Source organism: Numenius arquata, chromosome 10 (assembly GCF_964106895.1).
Source record: "Numenius arquata chromosome 10, bNumArq3.hap1.1, whole genome shotgun sequence".
In the NCBI taxonomy this organism is placed as follows: domain Eukaryota; kingdom Metazoa; phylum Chordata; class Aves; order Charadriiformes; family Scolopacidae; genus Numenius; species Numenius arquata.
The window spans coordinates 23255670-23278099 of NC_133585.1; the positions used below are offsets into that span (position 1 = coordinate 23255670).

The 22430-nt window shown below is 43.5% G+C and overlaps 1 protein-coding gene across 1 annotated transcript; it reads left to right on the forward strand.

Moving 5' to 3' along the window:
• Window positions 1–126: 126 nt before the first annotated feature.
• On the forward strand, window positions 127–21286 carry ABCG2 (ATP binding cassette subfamily G member 2 (JR blood group)). The gene is made up of 15 exons (XM_074154428.1): window positions 127–332; window positions 2231–2290; window positions 2771–2885; window positions 8847–8999; window positions 9417–9574; window positions 10342–10493; window positions 10944–11048; window positions 12413–12663; window positions 15127–15209; window positions 16336–16425; window positions 17049–17173; window positions 18722–18876; window positions 19815–19904; window positions 20584–20681; window positions 21136–21286. Exons 1-15 carry the CDS (start codon window positions 127–129, stop codon window positions 21284–21286), a joined length of 1992 nt encoding a protein of 663 aa, XP_074010529.1.
• The last annotated feature ends 1144 nt before the right edge of the window (window positions 21287–22430 follow it).

Sequence of the window (22430 nt, forward strand, 5' to 3'; positions counted from 1 at the left end):
CCTAGATGGACATCTGCAAAGCCCACAGTAGGTCCAGCGCCAAACACTGCACCCAACAGACACATCTTTCCTCTCCATACTTAATCAAATCTTCCCCTTTCCTGTTTTTTTATTTATAGAGGAAAAATGGCAGAAGGCCAGCCACACCTAAGTATTCAGATGTCAGACTCAAATACAAATGGTATCCCCGGCAGAAACCAGTCCTCTCCAGATTCAGCCAGCAAGGGAGGAAGCGTACTAACTTTCCACAATGTCTGCTACCATGTGAAGATGAAGACTGGGTTCCTGTGTTTTCAAAAAACAACCCATAAAGAAGTTTTGAGAAATGTCAAGTACGTATTTAAACACATCTTTAGAGTATGTGTATGTTTTGTTTCTGTCCGGACAGTTTAGTCCACTCATGTCACTCAGCCTCTGAGCACAATAAATACGATTGGATCAAGAGTTAGAAAAATTGTATGTATGTCTGGTTGCTTTGTGTTCGCTATCAACTGCACTTAAGCTTCCTGCTAGGCCCCAGTGTTCCTCAGTCATTACAGCTGCTCCTGTACAACAGGGAGCTGATGCTGCTGGGAGCCATCTTCCCCTGCCCCAGGGAGGGACAGCCTCCTTGGCGCTATCAACTCGGGGGCACGCCAGCCAGCTGTGGCTCTTTTACACTGCCTGCCAAGCCTCCTAGTGCGCTGTGGTGTTTAACTGAGATACCAGCAGCCTGTCTTCAATGTCTGCATCTCCTTCCCTAAGGTGGCCTTTGGGAAAGTTAATTCTGGGAGTTTTAACTTAGAATGTTTAAGACAGTAATTTAAATGAGAGTTAGGTTAACTTTCAAGAGATATAAATTTTTATCTTTTGTTTCCCCCCCCCCCTTTTTTTTTCCCAACACTGAGCACTGCTGCAGTGAAAGAATTATGTTGTTACAGCCTTTGTTCAATAATCTATGCATAGAGTTTGCCTATTCACAGTTCAGTAGTTAAACTAAGTGGCAAGTACTCATAGAACATGCCATTCCAAGTTACCAGTGACTTTCAGCTCCCTAACTCCAATTTCTATCATAAATATTTACCCTTTTGTATAGCCCTGTCTGTCCTGCTCTTTTCCCATGCAATTTCCACACCTCCTAAGCATGAGCTTTTAAAATCTTTCCTACCCTCCTCAAGATCCATATGTTATGGTAGCTCAATTGGCTGACATTGGTCATTTACAATGATGTGAGCAGAAGGCCCACCTTGTGGCTTATTGTAAAAGACCAATGTTTAACACACATCACGCTTTTCCCTTTCAAAAAATGCAACATTCGCATTTGTTTTGTTGCATATTGGTTTTTTGTGTTAAAATCTCATATAATGTAACATAACGTGTGCGTCTTAATCTGTGGAACCATAAATTTCCACAATAAGAAATGGAAGGAAAAAAATATGCATGAGGAAGACCAAAACCAAGCCTCCTAGCCTGCATGTCAGTAGGTCCCAAGAACAGCTGTGCAGGGCCAGATCCATGGTCAAGTACTCAGATCCCAGATATATGAATTGCTGATTGCAATCAGTACCTGAGTGCAGTTCAAGATAAACCTGGTATCATAACATACAGACAGGCATTTGTATATGCAGTGTGATTCTTGTGTGCACCGAAGCTTGTTGAGCTCAGATTTTAGGGGCCAGTCAGGAAAAGTAGCAGTGACGCCTTCACATGCTCCAGCAAAAGGATTAAAAAAGGCAGTAGTATTTCCATATACTGGATCATTTGTATAGGGTCTTTTCCTCAAATACTTAAAAACCTTTTGAGTTTCATGTGGCTTAAAATCAGATACAGAGAAACTATCAGCTGCATTTTCTTAAGTACAGACAAACCCATAGTATATTCTGTCTACAGGGGCCATTATTCTTTCTCCTAAGAGAACACCTTTAGAACTGAATGTGGATAAAGCAAGTGTGTGTTTCACTTCTAGAGATCCATGGGGGAAAAGTACGCATACATGTTTTGCTACATTTTACTCAAGTTTCTGTGTTGTCTTCATTATATGAAGATTAGTTCTTGAACTAGGAATAAAAATTAAGGTGTAGTTAGACTGATCATAAATATTGTTTGTGATCAGGCAGCTTCATTAATTCCAAAATTAATGGGATGCAGAAGGTAGTTCTACAGATAATTTACTCTAGCCTACCAGATGAAACAGGAAGAGAGATAAAAACACCCTATCTATTTTGTAACACCTATCTGTTTTGTCTTACAGTGGCATCATGAGACCAGGACTAAATGCAATTTTGGGACCCACCGGCAGTGGTAAATCTTCGTAAGTGCCCCCTTTACCCTACACAGAAATTACACCAAGGAGAGAATGAACGTGCACATATTTAGAAGTAATGGACAATACTTTGAGGGAAAGATTTTGTTTTCATCTAGGTCTATGCAAATCTCACTGGCTTCTCAGAAATAGCTGAATTCAAAAAAGACAATCAGCTTACGCAACAAAAATGTAATTCAGTTTTAGTCCACACTTGCTTGATACACAATCTTTACATATCATTCCAGGTTAGGCTCATATTATTGAATGAATGGACGCAAAAGCACTATGAAAATGCATCGATCTCATTTCCTTAGGAAACTAAGACAAAAGAAACACAGCCCTTGAAAGTTGCTGGGGGTTTTCTAAATAGCAAATGTTTAACATGGGATGCTTTTATGTAGCTGCTCGTTCCATGAACTGGGTTTGTGGTTCAGAGAGCTTACCTCCTGTGCACTCATTTGACAAAGAAACCAACTTTTGTCCTAGTCTACTTGACATTTTGGCTGCAAGAAAGGATCCTCATGGGCTTTCTGGTGACATTTTGATCAATGGAGTTGCTCAGCCCGCCAACTTTAAATGTACCTCTGGATACGTAGTACAGGTAAGTGATTTTTATCACGCTATGGATTTTATTGTCCCCTTCTGACTGCAGTTGTAACAAGTTATTGTAGTGTTGCAAGTACCGTGCCTTGATCCAAGAGTTGAGGCTGGTGCAGTAACAACTCTCTGCACATCCATACTCTCTGGGAAAGAGAGTGGCTTTCCTTAATGCTCTACAGTCAATGGGAGCCGATGCTTTGTAACCCTTCTTTTGGGGGAACAGCTGTAGGCTGCCAATATGTGTGGAGTATTTTCCAACTATGATGCTTTCTGGTATCAATATGGCTTGTATCTCCACTTGCCCAGGGACAATGTCACCAAGTCCTGTTCTGAGAAAACCTTCACCCTGCCAGGGTGGGCTGGGGAAAGACATGTGAAGAACAGCAGAAGGAAAACCACACACCTCTTTTCATTTCTTTCCCCTCCCCACTACCTGTGCTCAGCAGCATCCTTAGAGTTTATCAAGCCCTGAAGAGATGCATCTATGGAAACCCCTTATAAAAGTATGGTCAGCATGTTACAGAAAAGTAGTTTCTCAAAACACAACCCTTTGAACTTCTTACAGCTGATAGATTCCTTTTGCAAGAGACAAGTAGCTAATATCTCAAAAACCTGCCCTTCACTCTACCCCACATGGGCTCAATCCCTCTTTTCCTTTCTTCTCTTCTCCCCGCTTTTACCTGTGGTGGGCTGAGGCTGCATTAACAAATGCATAAAGATAGTGACCTGAGCTGTAGCTGCTCCTTAGGTCCCTTTAGTCCTTCAGTATCTCACTCAATACCACCAAAAAACTGAATAAGGTAAGAATACGTCCAAGAATATGTCCAAGTGGCAGCCAGTGATGAGTGGTGTTCCTCAGGGGTCGGTACTGGGACCAGTGCCATTTAACATCTTTGTTGGAGACATGGACAGTGGGATTGAGTGAACCCTCAGCACGTTTGCCGACAACACAAGGCTCAGTGGTGCGGTCGACAGCTGGAGGGAAGGGATGCCAGCCAGAGGGACCTGGGGCCTGTGTGAGCCTCATGAAGTTCAACCAAGCCAAGTGCAAGGTCACAGCAACCCCAGGCACAAATACAGGCTGGACAGGGAATGGATAGAGAGCAGCCCTGAGGAGAAGGACTTGGGAGTGCTCATGGATGAGAAGCTCAACACGAGCTGGCAATGTGCACTGGCAGCCTAGAAAACCAACCGCATCCTGAGCTGCATCAAAAGTGTGGCCAGCAGGTCGAGGGAGGTGATTCTACCCCTCTGCTCTGCTCTGGTGAGACCCACCTGGAGTACCGTGTCTAGCTCTGGAGTCCTCAACATAGAAAGGACATGGACCTGTTGGAACGGGTCCAGCAGAGGGCCACGAAAATGATCAGAGGGCTGGAGCACCTCCCCTATGAAGACAGGCTGAGAGAGCTGGGGTTGTTCAGCCTGGGGAAGAGAAGACTCTGGGGAGACCTTATAGCAGCCTTCCAATATCTGAAGGAAGCCTACAGGAGAGCTGGAGAGGGACTCTTTGTCAGGAAATGTAACAACAGGACAAGGGGTACTGGTTTTAAATTGGAAGAGGGGAGATTTAGATTAGATATGAGGAGGAAATTCTTTACTGTGAGGGTGGTGAAGCACTGGAACAGGTTGCCCAGAGAAGTTGTGGATGCCCCATCCCTGGAAGTGTTCAAGCCCAGGCTGGATGGGGCTTTGAGCAACCTGGTCTGGTGGGAGGTGTCCCTGCCCCAGGCAGGGGGGTTGGAACTAGATGATCTTTAATGTCCCTTCCAACTCTAACCATTCTATGATTCTATCATGGAATCACGGAATTATCAGAATTGGAAGGGACCTCTAGAGATCATCTAGTCCAACTCCCCTCCCAAAGCAGGATTGCCCAGAGTACATTACTCAGGACTGCATCAAGGTGAGTCTTGAAAATCTCCAGGGAAGGGGACTCCATGACGTCCCTGGGCAGCCTGTTCCAGGGCTCTGGCACCCTCACTGTAAAGAAGTTTTTCCTCATATTTGAATGGAACTTCCTATGTTCCAGCTTGTGTCCATTGCCCCTTGCTCTGTCACTGGGAACCACTGAAAAGAGTCCGACTCCATCATCCTTCAACCCACCCTTTAGATACTTGTAAACATAGATAAGGTCTCCCCTCAGCCTTCTCTTCTCCAGGCTGAAGAGTCCCAGCTCTTTGAGCCTTTCCTCGTAAGAGAGGTGCTCCAATCCCTTAATCATCTTAGTTGCCCTACGCTGGACTCTCTCCAGTAGTTCCCTGTCTCTCTTGAACTGGGGAGCCCAGAACTGGACGCAGTATTCCAGTTGTGGCCTCACCAGTGCAGAGCAGAGGGGGAGAATGACCTCCCTCGACCTACTGGCCACACTCTTCCCTATGCAGCCCAGGATCCCATTGGCCCTCTTGGCAACAAGGGCACATTGCTGGCTCATGGAAAGTTTGCTATCCACCAGGACTCCCAGACCTTTCTCCTCAGTAGAGCTTTCCAGAAGATCCACTCCTAACCTATATTGGTGCCTGGGGTTCTTCCTCCCCAGGTGCAGGACCCTACATTTACCCTTGTTAAACCTCATTAGGTTCTTCTCTGCCCAGCTCTCCAGCCTGTTCAGGTCATGCTGGATGGCAGCACAGCCCTCTGGAGTGTCAGCCAGCCCTCCCAGTTTGGTATCGTCAGCAAACTTGATCAGGATACACTCTGTCCCCTCATCCAGGTCATTGATGAATATGTTGAACAGGACTGGGTCAAGTATTGACCCCTGGGGGATACCGCTGGTTACAGGCCTCCAACTTGACCCTGTTCCATTAATTACAACCCTCTGAGTTCTGTCACACAGCCAGTTCTCAACCCACCTCACTGTCCCCTCATCCAGCCCACACTTCCTTAATTCCTAATGAGGATGTTATGGGAGACAGTGTCAAAAGCCTTGCTGAAGTCAAGGTAGATGACATCTGCTGCTCTCCCCTCATCCAGCCATCCAGTTATAATGTCATAGAAAACTATCATATTGGTCAAGCATGATTTACCCTTGGTAAATCCATGTTGACCACTTCCAATAACTTCTTGATCTTCAATGTGTTTGGAGACGACATCCAGAACGAGTTGCTCCATTATTTTCCCAGGGACAGAGGTGAGACTAATTGGCCTGTAGTTCCCTGGGTCCTCCTTCTTGCCCTTTTTGTAGACTGGAATGATATTTGCCTTCCTCCAGTCCTCAGGCATTTCTCCTGTTCTCCAAGACCTCTCAAAAACGATGGAGAGTGGCTCAGCAATAACATTTGCCAGTTCTCCCAGGACTCGTGGGTACATCCCATCAGGGCCCATGGACTTATGGATGTCTAGTTTGGCCAAGTCCTCCCCAACAGAGGGAGGGCTCTCTCCAGACCTTCCCCCTTGTCTCCAGGGTCTGGGATTCATGAGGGGCAGCTTTGGCAGTAAAAACCAAAGCAAAGAAGGCATTCAGTAACTCCGCTTTCTCTGTGTCTTCCACCACCAAGGCACACACCTCATTCATCAGTGGGCCTACATTTTCCCTAGCCTTCCTTTTTTTTATTGATATACTGAAAAAAACTCTTCTTGTTATCTTTAACTGTGGTAGCCAAGTTAAGTTCTGTTTGCGCTTTTGCCCTTCTAATTTTTCCCCTGCATATCTTCACTACACCTTTATTGCTCATAAGTAACCAACCCCCTTTTCCAGAGATCGTAGACTTTCCTTTTCTCTCTGAGGTCCAGCCAAAGCCCTCTATTTAGCCAGGCCGGTCTTCTTCCCCGTCAGCTCGTTTTATGGGACCTGGGGATGGCCTTCTCCTGCGCTTTTGAGAGTTCCTTCTTGAAGTATGACCAGCCTTCCTGGGCACCTATGCCCTTCAGGACTGTCTCCCAAGGGACACTCTCAACCATGCTCCTAAACAGGCCAAAGTCTGCCTTTTGGAGTCCAAGGTGGCAGTTCTGCTGGCTCCCTGTCTTGCTTCTGCAAGAATTGAAAACTCAGTGATTTCATGATCACTCTGCCCAAGACAACCTTCAACATTTACATCCCCTACAAGACCTTCTCTGTTAGCAAGCAGCAGGTCCAGTAGGGCGCTTTCCCTGGTTGGCTCACTCACCAGCTGTGTTAGGAAGTTGTCTTCCACACACTCTAGGAATCTCTGGGACTGTTCCCTCTCTGCTGTGTTATATTTCCAGCAGATATCTCGGAAGTTGAAGTCCCCCACGAGAACAAGGGCGAGTGATTGTGAGAGCTCTGCCAGTTGCTGATAGAATATTTCATCGACTTCTATGTCCTGGTTTGGGGGTCTGTAATAAACTCCCACCATGATGTCTGCCTTGTTGGCCTTCCCCTTGATTCTAACCCATAAACACTCTACACTGTCATTCCCATTATTAAGTTCTAGGCATTCAAATCTGTCTCTAACATAGAGGGCCACCCCACCACCTCTCCTTCCTTGTCTATCCCTTCTGAAGAGTTGGTAGCCATTGACTGCAGCATTCCAGTTGTGTAAGTCTTCCCACCACATTTCTGTGATGGGAACTATATCATAGTTTTCCTGCTGTACAATGGTCTTCAGCTCCTCCTGTTTGTTGCCCAAACTGCATGCATTTGTGTAGATGCACTTTAGCTCGGCTAATTTTCCTGCGACTTTTATGGGGGGGTTGAGCCCCAGTTACCCCCCTGACCATGCTCAGACCCTTCTGTGATTGCCAACCTATCACTACCCCTGATGTCATCACCACATGGGTTACCATCCCCCACCTCTACTGAGACAACAGGCTGCAAGACCTTGCTAGTGCTTTTACCCACCAGCACTGGTAATCTGCTCCCAGACTCCTCTTTAGTAATCCTGGTTTCACCCCCATCCCCCTTCAAACCTAGTTTAAAGCCCTTTCAATGAGCCCTGCTAATTCTTGCCCCAGTATTCTTCTTCCCCTTTGGGTAAGGCTTGCCCCACCTTTTGCCAGCAGGCCTGGTGTCCTGTAGGTCATCCCATGATCAAAGAAACCAAAGTCCTGCCGGTTACACCAGCCTCAGAGCCAGGAGTTAATCTGCTGGCTCTTCCTGTTTATCCCCTCATCAATTCCTGCAAGTAGTGGGATAGAGGAGAACACAACTTGTGCTCCCGATCCCTTAACCAGCCGTCCCAGGGCCCTAAAGTCTCTCTTCATTGCCCTTGGACTATTGGTAGCTACTTCATCGCCGCCTACTTGAAATACTAGTAACAGATAGTAATCCAAGGGCCGGACCAGGGTAGGGAGATTTTTCTGTGTATCCTTAATCCTGGCCCCAGGGAGGCAGCTGACTTCTCTGTGGGATGGATCCGGTCTGCAAATGGGGCCTTCTGTTCCCTGCAGAAGGGAGTCACCCACCACAATTACCTTCCTTTTTTTCTTTGTTGCGGAAGTCCTAAGGCGTGGGGGTGAGTGGCTGGCTCTGGGCAACTCACTGCATGGGTCTTCATCTCCATCCTAATTTACCTGGCCCTCGATTTCCAAAACCCCATACCTATTTTGCAAGTGCAACTGGGAAGGTGAGGGGGGCCAGGAGGGGTTTTGCTTGCCCCTCCGAGGAGGGACCTGCCTCCATCTCCCATTGTCCCTTAAGTCCCTCCAACTCTAGGGGACCCTCCAGTCCCCTTCCAACTCTAACCATTCTATGATTCTATGATTCTATGAAATATATGAGGAATTGTTTTGAATATGTTGCTTTTTATGCATTTTAATATCATGCGTGATAGAGGATGTTCCTATATTGGCAATGAATAAAGGCAAATATAATTGTGTGCATGAAATCAACTCTCTGCTATGACACAGGCATTGAAGATGCACCTTACTGCATGTTCTAGCAGTTGCTACTGTCCCTCTGCATGCAAGGACAACATAAACCACAGGTAGATACAGTTTTCAGAGGGGAAAATAGAAATTGCTAAGCTGATAACCAACTATCTATTTTTATTTTTTTTTAATGAAGGATGATGTGGTGATGGGAACCTTGACTGTAAGAGAAAACTTGAAGTTCTCAGCAGCGCTCCGTTTGCCAAGGTCAGTGAAGGAACAGGAAAAAAATGAACGAGTGAATCAGATCATCAATGAACTGGGCTTGAGCAAAGTGGCAGATTCCAAGGTAAGGCATGTAAATACGGTGCTTAAATCACAAACAAATATTAAGTGATGTATTTAATTAACCAAATGGCTCAGCGTGGCAGATAAAAGAAAAGTAAAATTAAATGGACTATTTCAGTAATACAATTAATAACATTTCTATATGGCAATCCATACAGACTCTGCACTGATACTGCCATATGCTATTACATTGCAAGGAAGGGGAAAGGTAGTCTGTGGTTGGAGAAAAAGAGAACATATCGAGTAATACAAATGTTGAGAAATAGCCTATGTGTGAGGTAACAGCTACATCTGTACCTGAGAGTAGGATCAAAGTTCCTTACAACTCTTCCCAAATGCTGCCATGTTGGTAGGTTACTGTTCACTCCAGTATTTGTTATCAGGCAGAATGAGACAAGTTTCTTTTTTTTTGTGGCAGGTTGGCACCCAGTTCACTCGCGGGGTGTCTGGAGGAGAGCGGAAGAGGACCAATATTGGAATGGAGCTCATCATGGATCCTGCCATCTTGTTTTTGGATGAGCCAACTACAGGACTTGATGCCAGCACTGCTAACGCTGTCCTACTGCTACTGAAAAGGTGATGGCCCTGGAAACAGCTTCCTGTTTTCACCACTCAACTCTGCTCCTGTTCAGTTGTACTTGACTTAAATTACAGTTACAATGAGCAAACGGGGAAAATCAGACATGAAATTGTTTACCAGTGAGCCAAAGCTGCAAAGAGGTTATTAGCTGTATGAATTATCTCACTGTAAAGTAGCTGCTCAGAGCACTATAGAAAGTATGTTGCACAAAGCGTGTACATGCTGGGACTGCAATTTGTCTGTGATAGCTGTCAGGGACAGCTTCATTTATTTTCATGTCTGTCTGGGCCAGAAAAGCAATAAAAATACCTGTTGTACAGTCTGGTAAGGTGATTGATTTTAATATGGATGGTAGTTAGAACACAGCTAGCTGTTTCCCCATCACAAAATCTCACGCCTATCTTTGGGAAAACAAGCACATCACACTCTCTATTTGCAAATTTTAAATCATTTTGCATTTACTACAAGTGAAGAGGACTCAAATGCCTCTCTCCAGAGCTTTTTGTTCGCATCAAAATCTTCCCAGGACCTTCCCCTCCAACAACATTCTCAGTGAGAGGAATCCTTCTTTTCTCACGCAGCCACTATAAATATGAACTAAATATTTTCTTTTTCTTTTTTTTTTTTTCTTTCCCCTCCCCTTTCTGGCACACCAAATTAATCAAACTAACCAAGGCTTAACTGAACTTGCAAATTCTCTTATCTAAATGCTGAATCGACTTGCAAAGCTAATATCTGTGTCATTCCTCACTTCACATTCAAGGATGGCAAAACAAGGAAAAACAATAATCTTCTCCATCCACCAGCCTCGGTACTCCATATTCCGACTGTTTGACAACCTGACACTGCTGGCCGCAGGGAGAGTGCTGTACCACGGGCCCGCTCAGAATGCCATCGAGTACTTCCAATCTGTCGGTGAGCACAACTCACAGTAGGGCCAACTGCAGCAAAGTCTTTAATTTGCACTAACTTGAATAAAATTCCAATAGTGCTTGATCAGAATTGGATATAGTGTGGAATAGCAAACCTGGGATTTTAACAGACTAAACGTTTCTTTTGGTGTTTCACCTCTTGACCTGTATGTGGGTTTGGATGATAGGGCTGAGCTCTAATCAACTGTTCATGAGTGCATCTTAATTAGGCAAAGCCCAGGCTATGGTTGAGAAGGGCACATTGCCAGCTGTCCCTTTACTTTCACTGGCAGAGCTGTCCAGCAGTGCCGTTCAGCTCTTGGGTAAGCATGGACCTTTTGAAGCCTGCAATGCTTATGGTGCAGGCTGCTCAACAGGCACAATGGCGTGGCTGTGTTCAGGCTTCTGCCAGGTACACGACCACCACTTAGGACTTGTGATTCTGTCACTGCAGGCTACCAGTGTGAGCCGTACAACAACCCTGCTGACTTTTTCCTGGATGTCATTAATGGAGATTCCACTGCAGTGGCAATGAACAAGACTGATGAAGCTAACACAGGTATGAAACCCAGAGCTGAGTGAAATTATCACAACATATATTTTGCCAGAAGATGTCCAGCACAAGGCTGAAAAATCACTTACAGGTGTCAAACAACCAATAACTGTGGTGTACAAGCACACAGTTATTTGTAGGCATTATGTATTAGGTACTGCTGATCCATGTTACTTTAAAGGGAAAGAACAAAACAAAACACCATACCATTCCTAAATCCTTTTTGTTTATAAGTGGAAAATAATTAGCATAACCTGAAATAAATACTAAATTCACATACAGCCCAACTATATAAAATATTCCTGTCTATGCAAGAATAGTTTGCCTCTCATAAATAGGTATTTAGTAATTTATCATTGCTATCCAGTTCTTCATAAAATGACCTGTATATTTTTGTGTCACACTCAAATTACAAGATGTTAAAGGTGAAAGAATATTCTCCTGTGTTGAACTGGGAATATAAGAAACTTTTTTGTCAACTCTCAACACAGAGAAGGAGCGTGTTTCATCTTCGATGCAAACCAACTGAAGTCCTGCAGAAGCAGAGAAAATAAACGAGGACAATTGTTCCACTTAGGGACATGATGCAGCTATGACTTGTATTTTTTACCTAATGGAATGGTTTATCTGTTATGAAATTATTGTTTTCCTTCCTCTGAGTAGGGTGGGAAGAGGGGGTAGAGCTAGGGGACCAATGTTCTCCTGATGTTTCTCTGAAGTTGTGGTAAGGCAGAAATTATCCCCAAACTAACAAAACAAATCTCACCTACATTCAGCAGCACACTTTTCATCCTGTCTGTTGCTACTCATTAATAGCACACACTCTTTTCACATGAATGAAAAGGGAAATGAAATAATGAATATGCTATGTGCCCAAACACACAGCTTCACTATATCCTTTACCAAAGAAGCAACCAGCTGAAATTTCTTTATGACAGACTCAAAAGTTTCAATGAAGTAGACACATGCAGGATTACATGGATCCAAAAGTCTGGGAGGTCTAGGATTATCTCATCAGATCTGTGAAACAGACCACTTACAGAAACAGGGGTGTGGCGGGGGGAATCACTTTTTGATTAAAAGTCAGATTGCTGCCAGTTTGAAACTTCATCAGCAGAGAAGGGTTTACATAATCTGCTGTGAAGCCACTGCCTGTGGGACAGGTTGCACAAACACAGAGGTTTGGTCTTATTTATATTGATTCTTTTGAATTGCATGCTATAAGACTGAGTGCAATGAATCATGGGAATGAAACGTGCATGTTAATTCTTCTGGTTCATTAGTAAGTCTCCCACCCCAACATAAGTCTCTTGGCTTAAATCCCTAATAATCTTCCTGTCCTTTACAGAAACAGTCACGTTTCTTTTTAGTCTTTTCAGCAGAAGAACGTACTGAATATGATACAACCTTGGCCGAGAAGTTAGCAGAAAGATACTCCAACTCTGCCTACTACCAAGAAACAAAAACAGCATTAGAGAATATTTCTTTGGGAGATACAAAGAAAACAAAAGCCGTTTTCCGACAAATCACGTATGCCAATTCCTTCCTTCATCAGCTGAAATGGGTGTCCAGGCGCACATTTAAAAATCTGATAGGAAACCCTCAAGCTTCCATAGCTCAGGTAATGCTATTTGTATCTACCCTTTTGTAGTATACATTGATTTTGTTCCACTCCTGTATTAGAGAAATCATTGGGATGGTTTTGCCTCTTCATATTTTGACTGCAGTAAGCATCTGATGAAAGAGTGTTCAAAAGAGTGGAAATATGATTTACTAGAAGGTGTCCTGAACATTCCCAAATAAGCAGCACGAGGAACTGTTCAGTAACTAATTTTAGACTACTGAAAGATTTTGGGAGGCAAGACCTTTTCCAGCAGGCTATTCTGCTGCTCCCAGCCAGGAGCAGATTATCTCCAAAGTAGTTTCACACATTTGCTCAAGAATAATTTTCAGACTCTAATTGTCCAGGCTTGGTACTATGGGGTTTGGCCCTAAATCTTCCCCCACCAAGGGAAAGCTAATGGACTACACTTGCATGATGAATTAAACTTCAGCACACAATGAAGTACTGGCATTTGGCTCAAGTATAAAAATATTTTCACAGTCTTACGTGTGTGTCATTGGTCATGTGACTGTTCATAATAGTGAGGAGGTCTTCTGAAGAAGATGTGACGAAGACCACAACAGGATCTAACACCTGCCATGGAAGTTGAGCATATTCTACATGGCTGACCCTGTTAGTAGTGATTTTTCAGAAGAATCAAACATGAAAAGTGTTGATTTCTTCAAAGATGAGCATTGCCTTCAAAAAGAAAGAATGCCTGGCTGACCTCTGTAGAATGACTAATCCTCAGGAATCCCCTAATTCACAAGCCAAACTCTGCAGTCCCAGCACCAGCAAAACTCCCACTGCAATTCTCAGCAATTCTAGAGGAGCCAATACAAAAATTGCTCCTGAGCCAAGGGTAGAAACTGTCTTCATCATGGTTTATATAATGAGTGAAATGGCCAGCGTAGAGGGGAAATGAGTCCAGAATCCCTGAGGTTAAAAAGGTTTGAGTATGTGTGTGTGTGTGTGTATGTTGACAGTATGGAGATCCTTAATAATTGCTTTGTAAAAGCTTGACCTTGTGACAAGAATTAGACTTGCAAGGATCTCGTAATACCCCAAGGTTAACAGTCCTGACTTGTTTCTCACAATCTTTTCTATCTCCCCACCCTCATTAGGGATGGATTTTACAAGCATTCTTTGAGAGGTACAATGCTCATTAAGCCTTTTTTCATTAATCTGCTCCAAATTGGTCTTGATATGATCCCTGCTTTCCACTGCAATTGGCTTAGGAGCTGAATTATCTCTGATATCCTCCCTTTATTATTACCCTCCCTTTCGGCAGGACCTTAGTGATAGGGTACTATGGATCAACGGGTTTATGGTATTATGATTCATGCATTGCTCATGCTTAAAAATGACAGAACTGCCTGATACCATCAGTTTTGCTGAGATTTTTGTCATGTGCATTTAGCATTAAAAAAGTGTGATGTATACACTTAAGTCTTTCAAATTATATCCTTGAGGCAGCTGGTATCTTTGCTATTTAAATTATATTACAGCCTGCAAATATCAGTAAACCTATAGCCCAGTTGTAGTATCTTGCTTATGTTAAAAAGAATCCCACGAATAAAATGTGTGATAGAACCCAGCAATTACACAGCGTGGAGAATGAAAATAAACTGTCATCCCCAACCCAGCAGTCGGGAAAGATCACTTTTGGTTATTGGTTGCCAAGTTTAAAGCACCATTGAGGTGGCTCCAAAGAAACCACCGCAGAAGCACTGCACTGAAGAGCTGTGGTCAGCCCTAGAGCTAAGTCACCCTTGTCACTGACAGCAGATGGGGAGTCACCTACTGTTCCAAGGAGGACAAATGGTGGACAGTATCAGTAGATGGATCAGAGAGGAGAGATGTTGCAATTCATCACCAATTAACTTCATCACAACGTCCAACAATGGCCGAAAGAGTGGTAGGGGAAAGGAGCTTGTCTCAGGTGCATACGATGCTGGGGTTTCTCTGGGGAAAGGTGTTATTCCCTCTTTCTTTCTAACATGCCCTACCAAGCCCCTGCTATCATTCTCCTCCCATTGCTGGTGCTAGCACCCTCATGGCACTCCCAGAGCAGTTGCCTCAGATCTGGCCTGGCAGGAGGTCAGGGAAAAGCCGTGATACTGCTGCAGGAATGCGCCACCACAGAAGAGTAAGCAGCAGCTGAAGCTCCTGTATACTGTCCCTCCTTTCTAGCCAGGTAGTGCCTTGCCCAGGTGAGGCAGCAGTGGCTGGCCACTGCCGAGGGCAGGTGGCACCGAGGAGCTGCTGTGTCTCACAGACACCTCTCCAATGACACCGGGGTGCAAGACTCAAAGTACTGCTGTACCACCCATCTACTCCCTTCCCATCTGTAACAGCTTTTCTCCTTTCTGAAAATGTTTCCTGTCAACCAACACTCACCCACTACATATTTCAAAAAAACTGCTGAAGATTTGAAAGCAATGAGAATAATACTTTTCCTCTTCTTTTTTTTACATTTAGGTGTGTGTTACGGCTTTACTGGGATTGGTTGTAGGTGCCATTTTCTTTGGACTTAAAGAGGACTCCTCTGGACTACAGAACAGGTTAGTCAGTTTAGGTAATGGATATCCAAAGATTTGATAAAGCTCCCTCATTGCTGCAATAGGTTAACAAACAGCTTGGAGGCTGAGAAGGAACTCACGAGCTCTTTATGAAATATACCTACCTCTGTAAAGCAAATGCTTCCTTTCATGTCAATACATAAGGCCAAGCCTACATTAGAGACTTTGAAGTGAGGATGTTCTTCTGCCTCTAGGAAGGTCCCTGTAGAAGTGAGTGGGGGCTGCAGTTCTGCCCTGCTGTGCTGTACCCTGGAGAAGTAGTCCAAAGGAAGGGAGTAATGCCGCTTCTGTAGGGTGACATTTTTTCAGTGCCAGTAGGTTGCTGAAAATGCCAACAGCAGACATCTTATTAAAAAGGATTATTTCAGCACGGCAGCATTTTAGCTAACTTCCTGCAAAGATTTCCCCAAGATAAAAATATTAAAGATTAAAATATACAGACTTGGCTACATAAACGTGGATAACTAAAGCTTTGATTTTGCAACTGCTTCTATATAAACACTGGAGTTTACCAGCAGGAAGTCAGAAGGTGCATCTAAAACTAGATTTTAAAACTATTCTGGTCTACGTATCATTTTGACAGCTGTATGTCCGTGACCTGACAAATGGGTTTGTAACTAAGAAAACTCTGGGTTCTTGGTCTTGGAACATTTCATACCATTTACTTAAAAATGGCCCAGTTTTAAATTGGATATGAAAGTGTGAAAGCAAAGCCTTAAACTTTAGTGGAAAAGGTGAAAACAACTTCTCACATTGCTAATTCAGTTCCTCACAGCTTGCATCAGACAAATACATCACAGACTGAGAATTTTTAATGTGTCAGGAAATGACATTAAAAAAAAAAGGAAAATCAGTTCATTTTCTATCCTTTGACTGCATCAGAGGGCATACTTCCTTGCATGCAAATAACAAATACTGCCTGTACCACGTCTGCTTCAGCCTTGTTATGGACTCAGACTTGTAGCCAAGCTTTTTCCCATGGAATTTGGGATGGGAGGTCACACGCTGCCGAGCTCCAGGGACTATAGTGGGATTTACATAGGCTGTAGCGGAAGCACTACATTTACATCACATTTTTAATAACAGCTTGCTGTTTTGCTTTTTGTAGAGTGGGTGCAATGTTCTTTCTGACCACCAACCAGTGTTTCAGCAGCATCTCAGCTATTGAACTTTTTGTTGTGGAAAAAAAGATATTTATGTAAGTAAAACATAAAAAAAAAAAGTTACCAGGGAATACTGTTAAAGAGTTTGTTTGTTTTCCCTGCTGTAGCTAACTGTCATTTAAGTACACCTAGTGCAGACTTTTCAACTTGTTTCAGTGCTAGTGCTCATTGCAAGTGCACTCTCCCAGCGTGTTAGTGAGTTGTCTGCAAACCCCCAAAACAGTACCTATGATGCAAATGGCTCAGGGTTTAAAATTATTAACATATGTAGGAAATAAAACCCTGAATACCCAATTTAGGTATTGATTAATAAGTTTGTGACTCGCTAGTGAGGACAGAAAATACTGCATAACTGGATTCTTTAAAGCTATGCAGATTACACTGTACAGAATTATTTAAACTTTACTCCCTCTCTCTGTTGTGATGACACGACACATATTTACTAAAAATTTTGCGCACGGGTATCCATATTCATTTGCATATGAAAATGCCACTCTTACCATAGTGTATGGCTCACTGGATGTTTGCATTACAGTCTAACCATGAAAGAACTCTTTTTTCCAGTTTGAGCTAGAAGTCATATGTCTCCAGGTGAAAATAATCTTACTGGCTTTTAGGGATTAAATTTTAATATGCTTTACATATCTCTGTGTTCCAGACATGAATATATCAGTGGGTACTATAGAACATCTGTGTATTTCATCTCAAAGCTAATGGCTGATTTACTACCCATGAGGACTTTGCCAAGTATCATCTTCACCTGTATAATTTACTTCATGTTAGGCAAGTATGGTCTCCTACAGTCCCATTACAACCCTCTCAATAAATCAACAAGGCACTCACATTTTATGTAAGTGCACGTATATTTATATAGGCTAAAGCACTACCTCAGCATGGTGCTTGCTTTTAGTATACCATGCTGTTTACAGAAAAGACATACTTTCAATGGTTTAAGCATTCATGTCATAATCTGTGACATGTCTCATCTCTACTGTCCCTAGAAGGAAGCGTGCCATAACCATTACTACATAGGTTCAATTTATTCCTTTTTATTTATGGCCATATTAGCTTTCGGTGACTTTTACAAGATACTGTTTCCATCCTTGCAAGAACACCTATCAAAGTTTTGTTTTAAGAACTTAATAGTGTGTGAATTAATATCAGCTTGTTATTTTTGGTGAAATGCCTTCTGGTTAGTAAGCAGACTTTGAAAATTGCTGGCACCAACTTTTACAACCCTTCAAATGTCAACCTCAAAACATGTCCCAAGCAGACTATTTTCCTAGGGTAAGGTTTCAGATCATGACATCCTTTTGGGATGTCCCAAAAGCTTGAAAGTGCAAGTAAAATTTAAAAATAATCACAGTTCACCTTGGTCTGAGTTTTTTGCCCTAAGGAATAGGAAACACAGCTGCATCAGTAAGAGGCTTTTAGAGTGTGAAACTGGAGTGAGATAGACCTTGGTACCAAATCCATAGCTACTCAAAGGCCATTAGGTCCATTAGGAGAGCTCTCATGGAACAAGTGAAATGCTGTACAACTGCCTCCCATGGAAGTGCACTAGAAATTTCTCCTTTGATAGACAGCTTGAAGCCACATTGAAGCCTTCACCTTGGACTGTGTGGAGCACAATACTGTAACTTCTGCTCATTTTGCTGTCTCCAATGTTAGTGTAGTTACAGGCATCCTACCGCTCAGAGGGCTGGAGCACCTCTCCTATGAAGACAGGCTGAGAGAGTTGGGGTTGTTCAGCCTGGAGAACAGAAGGTTCCAGGGAGACCTTATAGCAGCCTTCCAATACCTAAAGGGGGCTCCAGGAGACATGGGGAGGGACTCCTTATCAGGCAGTGTAGTGATAGGATGAGAGGTAATGGTTTTAAGCTGAAAGAGAGGAGATTTAGATTAGACATTAGGAAGAAATTCTTTCCTGTGAGGGTGGTGAGACACTGGCCCAGGTTGCCCAGGGAAGTTGTGGATGCCTCATCCCTGGAAGTGTTTAAGGCCAGGCTGGATGGGGCTTTGAGCAACCTGCTCTAGTGAGAGGTGTCCCTGCCCCAGGCAGGGGGGTTGGAACTAGATGATTTTTAAGATCCCTTCCAACTGTAACCATTCTATCATTCTATGATTATTCATCTTACTCTCCGTTGACATGGTATACACGTATGGGCTGTCACAAGCCCCACTGGGCTTGTGTCTCAGAGAAGTAGCCTATGTTGTCAGACAAAATGTATTCTGTAGGCAGGATACACTACATAAATCAGGATAGTGTTCAGGTTTTGGAGGAGCTTTTGGCAGGATCTTACTGAAACCCTTCTTGTTCTGATCTTTAAGGTTTGAAACCAACAGTAGAAGCCTTCTTTACAATGATGTTTACCCTTATGATGGTGTCCTATGCAGCCACTTCTATGGCACTAGCCATTGCAGCAGGACAGAGCGTGGTCGCTGTGGCAAACCTGCTAATGACTATCACATTTGTTTTTATGATTGTGAGTAGCATTATTCAGTTTTCTGGACTGAATTCTGAAATCCTAGCAATGCTGAAATCTTAAGAAATCCTACCAGTACAGAGTTCAGCTGAATTCTGCAAAAAGACTGTGGGGTCGAGCATGTCGATTATCCTGATTCATCTGATTTGAATATTCTGATACTGTGGGGTGAAATATTCTGATTTGTCCTTTTAACTAAAAAGAACCAGGGAGCTGGGGGGGGGGGGGGCTGGGTGTGAAGGGGAGGGAGAGAGGTTCCTCTGCCCTCTCTCTGTGGCTCTGGCAGCAGCATCCTGCCTGGAAAGCAGAAAAGGGGCCAGGGGCTATATTCCGTTCACTCTCCTTTAGCTTTGCCAAAGACAAATTTGGCTAGCTGAGGACACGACCCACAACCTCCTGCTCTCTGAGACCACTACTGTAGCTGCCCTCCTCAGCCAGAGCCAACCACCAGTCACGTCAGAAACAGACAACACACGAACAGCTACAGTTAGAAGACAGGCACCAGAATCAATGAGGCAGCCCTGAACCAACAGCCAAAACCCACATCGCCTCAGTCTCGGGGCACAGGAGGAAAAGCGAATACACACCCCCACCAGCTCCGCACCCCCAGCTAACAGCATGCACTTCCTGTGAACCCACGTGGGACCCACAGATGGGAAGCATCTGAGTTTGATGCATGGGTGAAAGCATTCCCCGTTACACATTTCGTGAGAACCACATGGGGTTACGGCCCAAAGCTGGACAGCAGAAGGGACTCCTTCCCTCTCCTGTGTTCTTCCACTGGAAGAGTTTCTTCCTGTAGAAATGCCTTCCCACTTGTTTTTAATCTGAAGAAGCAGAGTCAAGAGCTAGAAAAGAACACATGGTAACAGCATGTAACGTGTAATTTTGGTTTTTTGTTGTTAGTGTTGGGGTTTTTTTGTAATCCTTGCCTCTAGATTTTCTCTGGGTTGCTGGTCAATCTCACAAGCATCGTGTCCTGGCTCTCCTGGCTCCAATACTTTAGCATCCCTCGATACGGAATGACAGTAAGTGTTGTATTTTCCTGTGTACAGATCTGGAAAAGATTTGCTAGAAAGGAATGTCTTCACTCATGATAAAGAAAGCTCCAAACTTCATGGGCTAATGAGCCCATAAGCTAATTAAATACAGCAACCTCAGAACACAGTGCGGTACCTTGAAACAAGAAAGGCTTCTCATCAGCCAGCACCCACTGCTGTTTAGAAGAGTTCATTCTGTATCTTGGAAACACCTCATACAAGAGCGACACTCACCACATGAGACCACATCCACTAGAATGCAGTTGGACAAAAGCAATACAGAGTAAATAACGTTATCCCTAAAACACAATTCTGCTCTTTTCCATCAATCAAACAAAAACCTGTCAAGCTAAAACTTTTTGTTTGATAATTTAAGCAAGGGTGACGTTTTGCAGATAAATTTGGGCTTTAATATGCCTGTGCAGAAATAGTCCAGCCTGGGGGAAGTGTTGAAGCCTGGTGATGTGCATGTGGACTGCATAAATTCCTTTCTTAGAAGAAAAAGAATTGTGCTGCTTGGTTAAAAAATGGGGATTTGACCAACATAATAAGTGGTGATGCCATCACATTTTTAGAATAAATTTTAATTTAATTATATCTCATCTTGTTAACGTATCATTTCTTTACCTACTAATTTGTGTTGTCATTATTTCTTTTATTTTAAAAGGCTTTACAAATCAATGAATTGGCTGGTCTGAACTTTTGCAGCAGCAGTAACAACACAAACTTAATCAGCAACGATAATTATCAACAGATAAGCGAGATGTAAGTATTTTGGTACATTAAAATGAATTTGGTACGTTACACTGCCAGTAACTTACAAAGTCCTAGCGCATGAGTCTGTGAATTTTTATATGGACAATGAAGTTTTGACTGGGTTTTTACATTCTGTCTGCAAAGAACATTTTGCTTATTGTCATATTTAGCATTTATAAGCTAGAAATATCTGGCGTTATGCTTCTCACTTTTCTTTAAACTGCGTTCACTGAAACACAGAAATGCACACTACAGTTACACAGCCTCACAAAATCCATTTCAGCTTCCTACAGGAAGCTGATTGTAGCTACAAGACAAACAAATTTACAAATAGAAAATAAAACAGTAACATATAGCTGGTGTTTGCCTGGCCTACTATAGACATTAAATCACACTGCACTAGGGATCTTCCCAGGTATCTCAAACTGACTAAGTTTATAAATGTGTGTGTATTTATCCATAGGTTCTGTACCGGTGATGAATATCTGAAAAAACAAGGCATTGATGCAAGTAGCTGGGGCCTGTGGCAGAACCACCTGGCTCTTGCCTGCATGACAGTAATATTCCTTACCATTGCATACCTGAAACTGCGCTTCATGAAGAAGTTCTCTTAAAGCCAGAATAAAAAAATGTAATTCCCACTGTTCAGTAGTTTGATAAACTGACTGTGCAACTGACTTGATTCTTTTTTAACAGATCTTCCTTTGTACTTTTGTTTATGATTACACAACCGAATGCCATCCTTGTATATTAAATACTTAGTATTCATGTACTTTGCTGAAAAGTCTAGCAACCCTCAGTTCTCTTTACCATAAAATGTATACTACTATTCACTTCATCAAGAGACTATTCAGTCTTTTTGCATGTTGTAGCTATGAATTTGTTAAATCACAAAACTAATATTTAATGGCTTAACCTGAAAAAATATATGATTCTCACTGGACGGTAATTCAGTCCAAAGTGATGTTTATCAGGACACCAATGCAGTCTCAACTGCTAACATGGTCACAGTCTATGTGAGACAGCGACAAAAACCATCTACCATGGTAGAAGTCATCTACCTTGACTTCAGCAAGGCTTTTGACACTGTCTCCCATAACATCCTCATTGGAAAACTAAGGAAGTGTGGGCTGGATGAGGGGACAGTGAGGTGGATTGAGAACTGGCTGTGTGACAGGACCCAAAGGGTAATGGTTAATGGAACAGGTTCAAGCTGGAGGCCTGTAACCAGTGGTGTCCCCCAGGGGTCAATACTCGGTCCAGTCCTGTTCAACATATTCATCAGTGACCTGGACGAGGGGACAGAGTGTTTCCTCAGCAAGTTTGCTGATGATACCAAGTTGGGTGGGGTGGCTGACACCCCGGAGGACCGTGCTGCCATCCAGAGAGACCTGGACAGGCTGGAGAGCTGGGCAAGGAAGAACCTCATGAGGTTCAACAGGGAAAAGTGTAAGGTGCTACACCTGGGCAAGAAGAATGTCAGGCACCAATACAGGTTAGGCGTGAACCTGCTGGAGACAAGCTCCGAAGAGAAAGATCTGGGAGTCCTGGTAGACAGCAAAATGACAATGAGCAAGCAGTGTGCTCTTGTGGCCAGGGAGGCCAACGGAATCCTGGGCTGCATAGGGAAGAGTGTGGCTAGTAGGTCGAGGGAAGTCATTCTCCCCCTCTACTCTGCACTGGTGAGGCCACAACTGGAGTATTGCATCCAGTTCTGGGCTCCCCAATTCAAGAGGGACAGGGAACTACTGGAAAGAG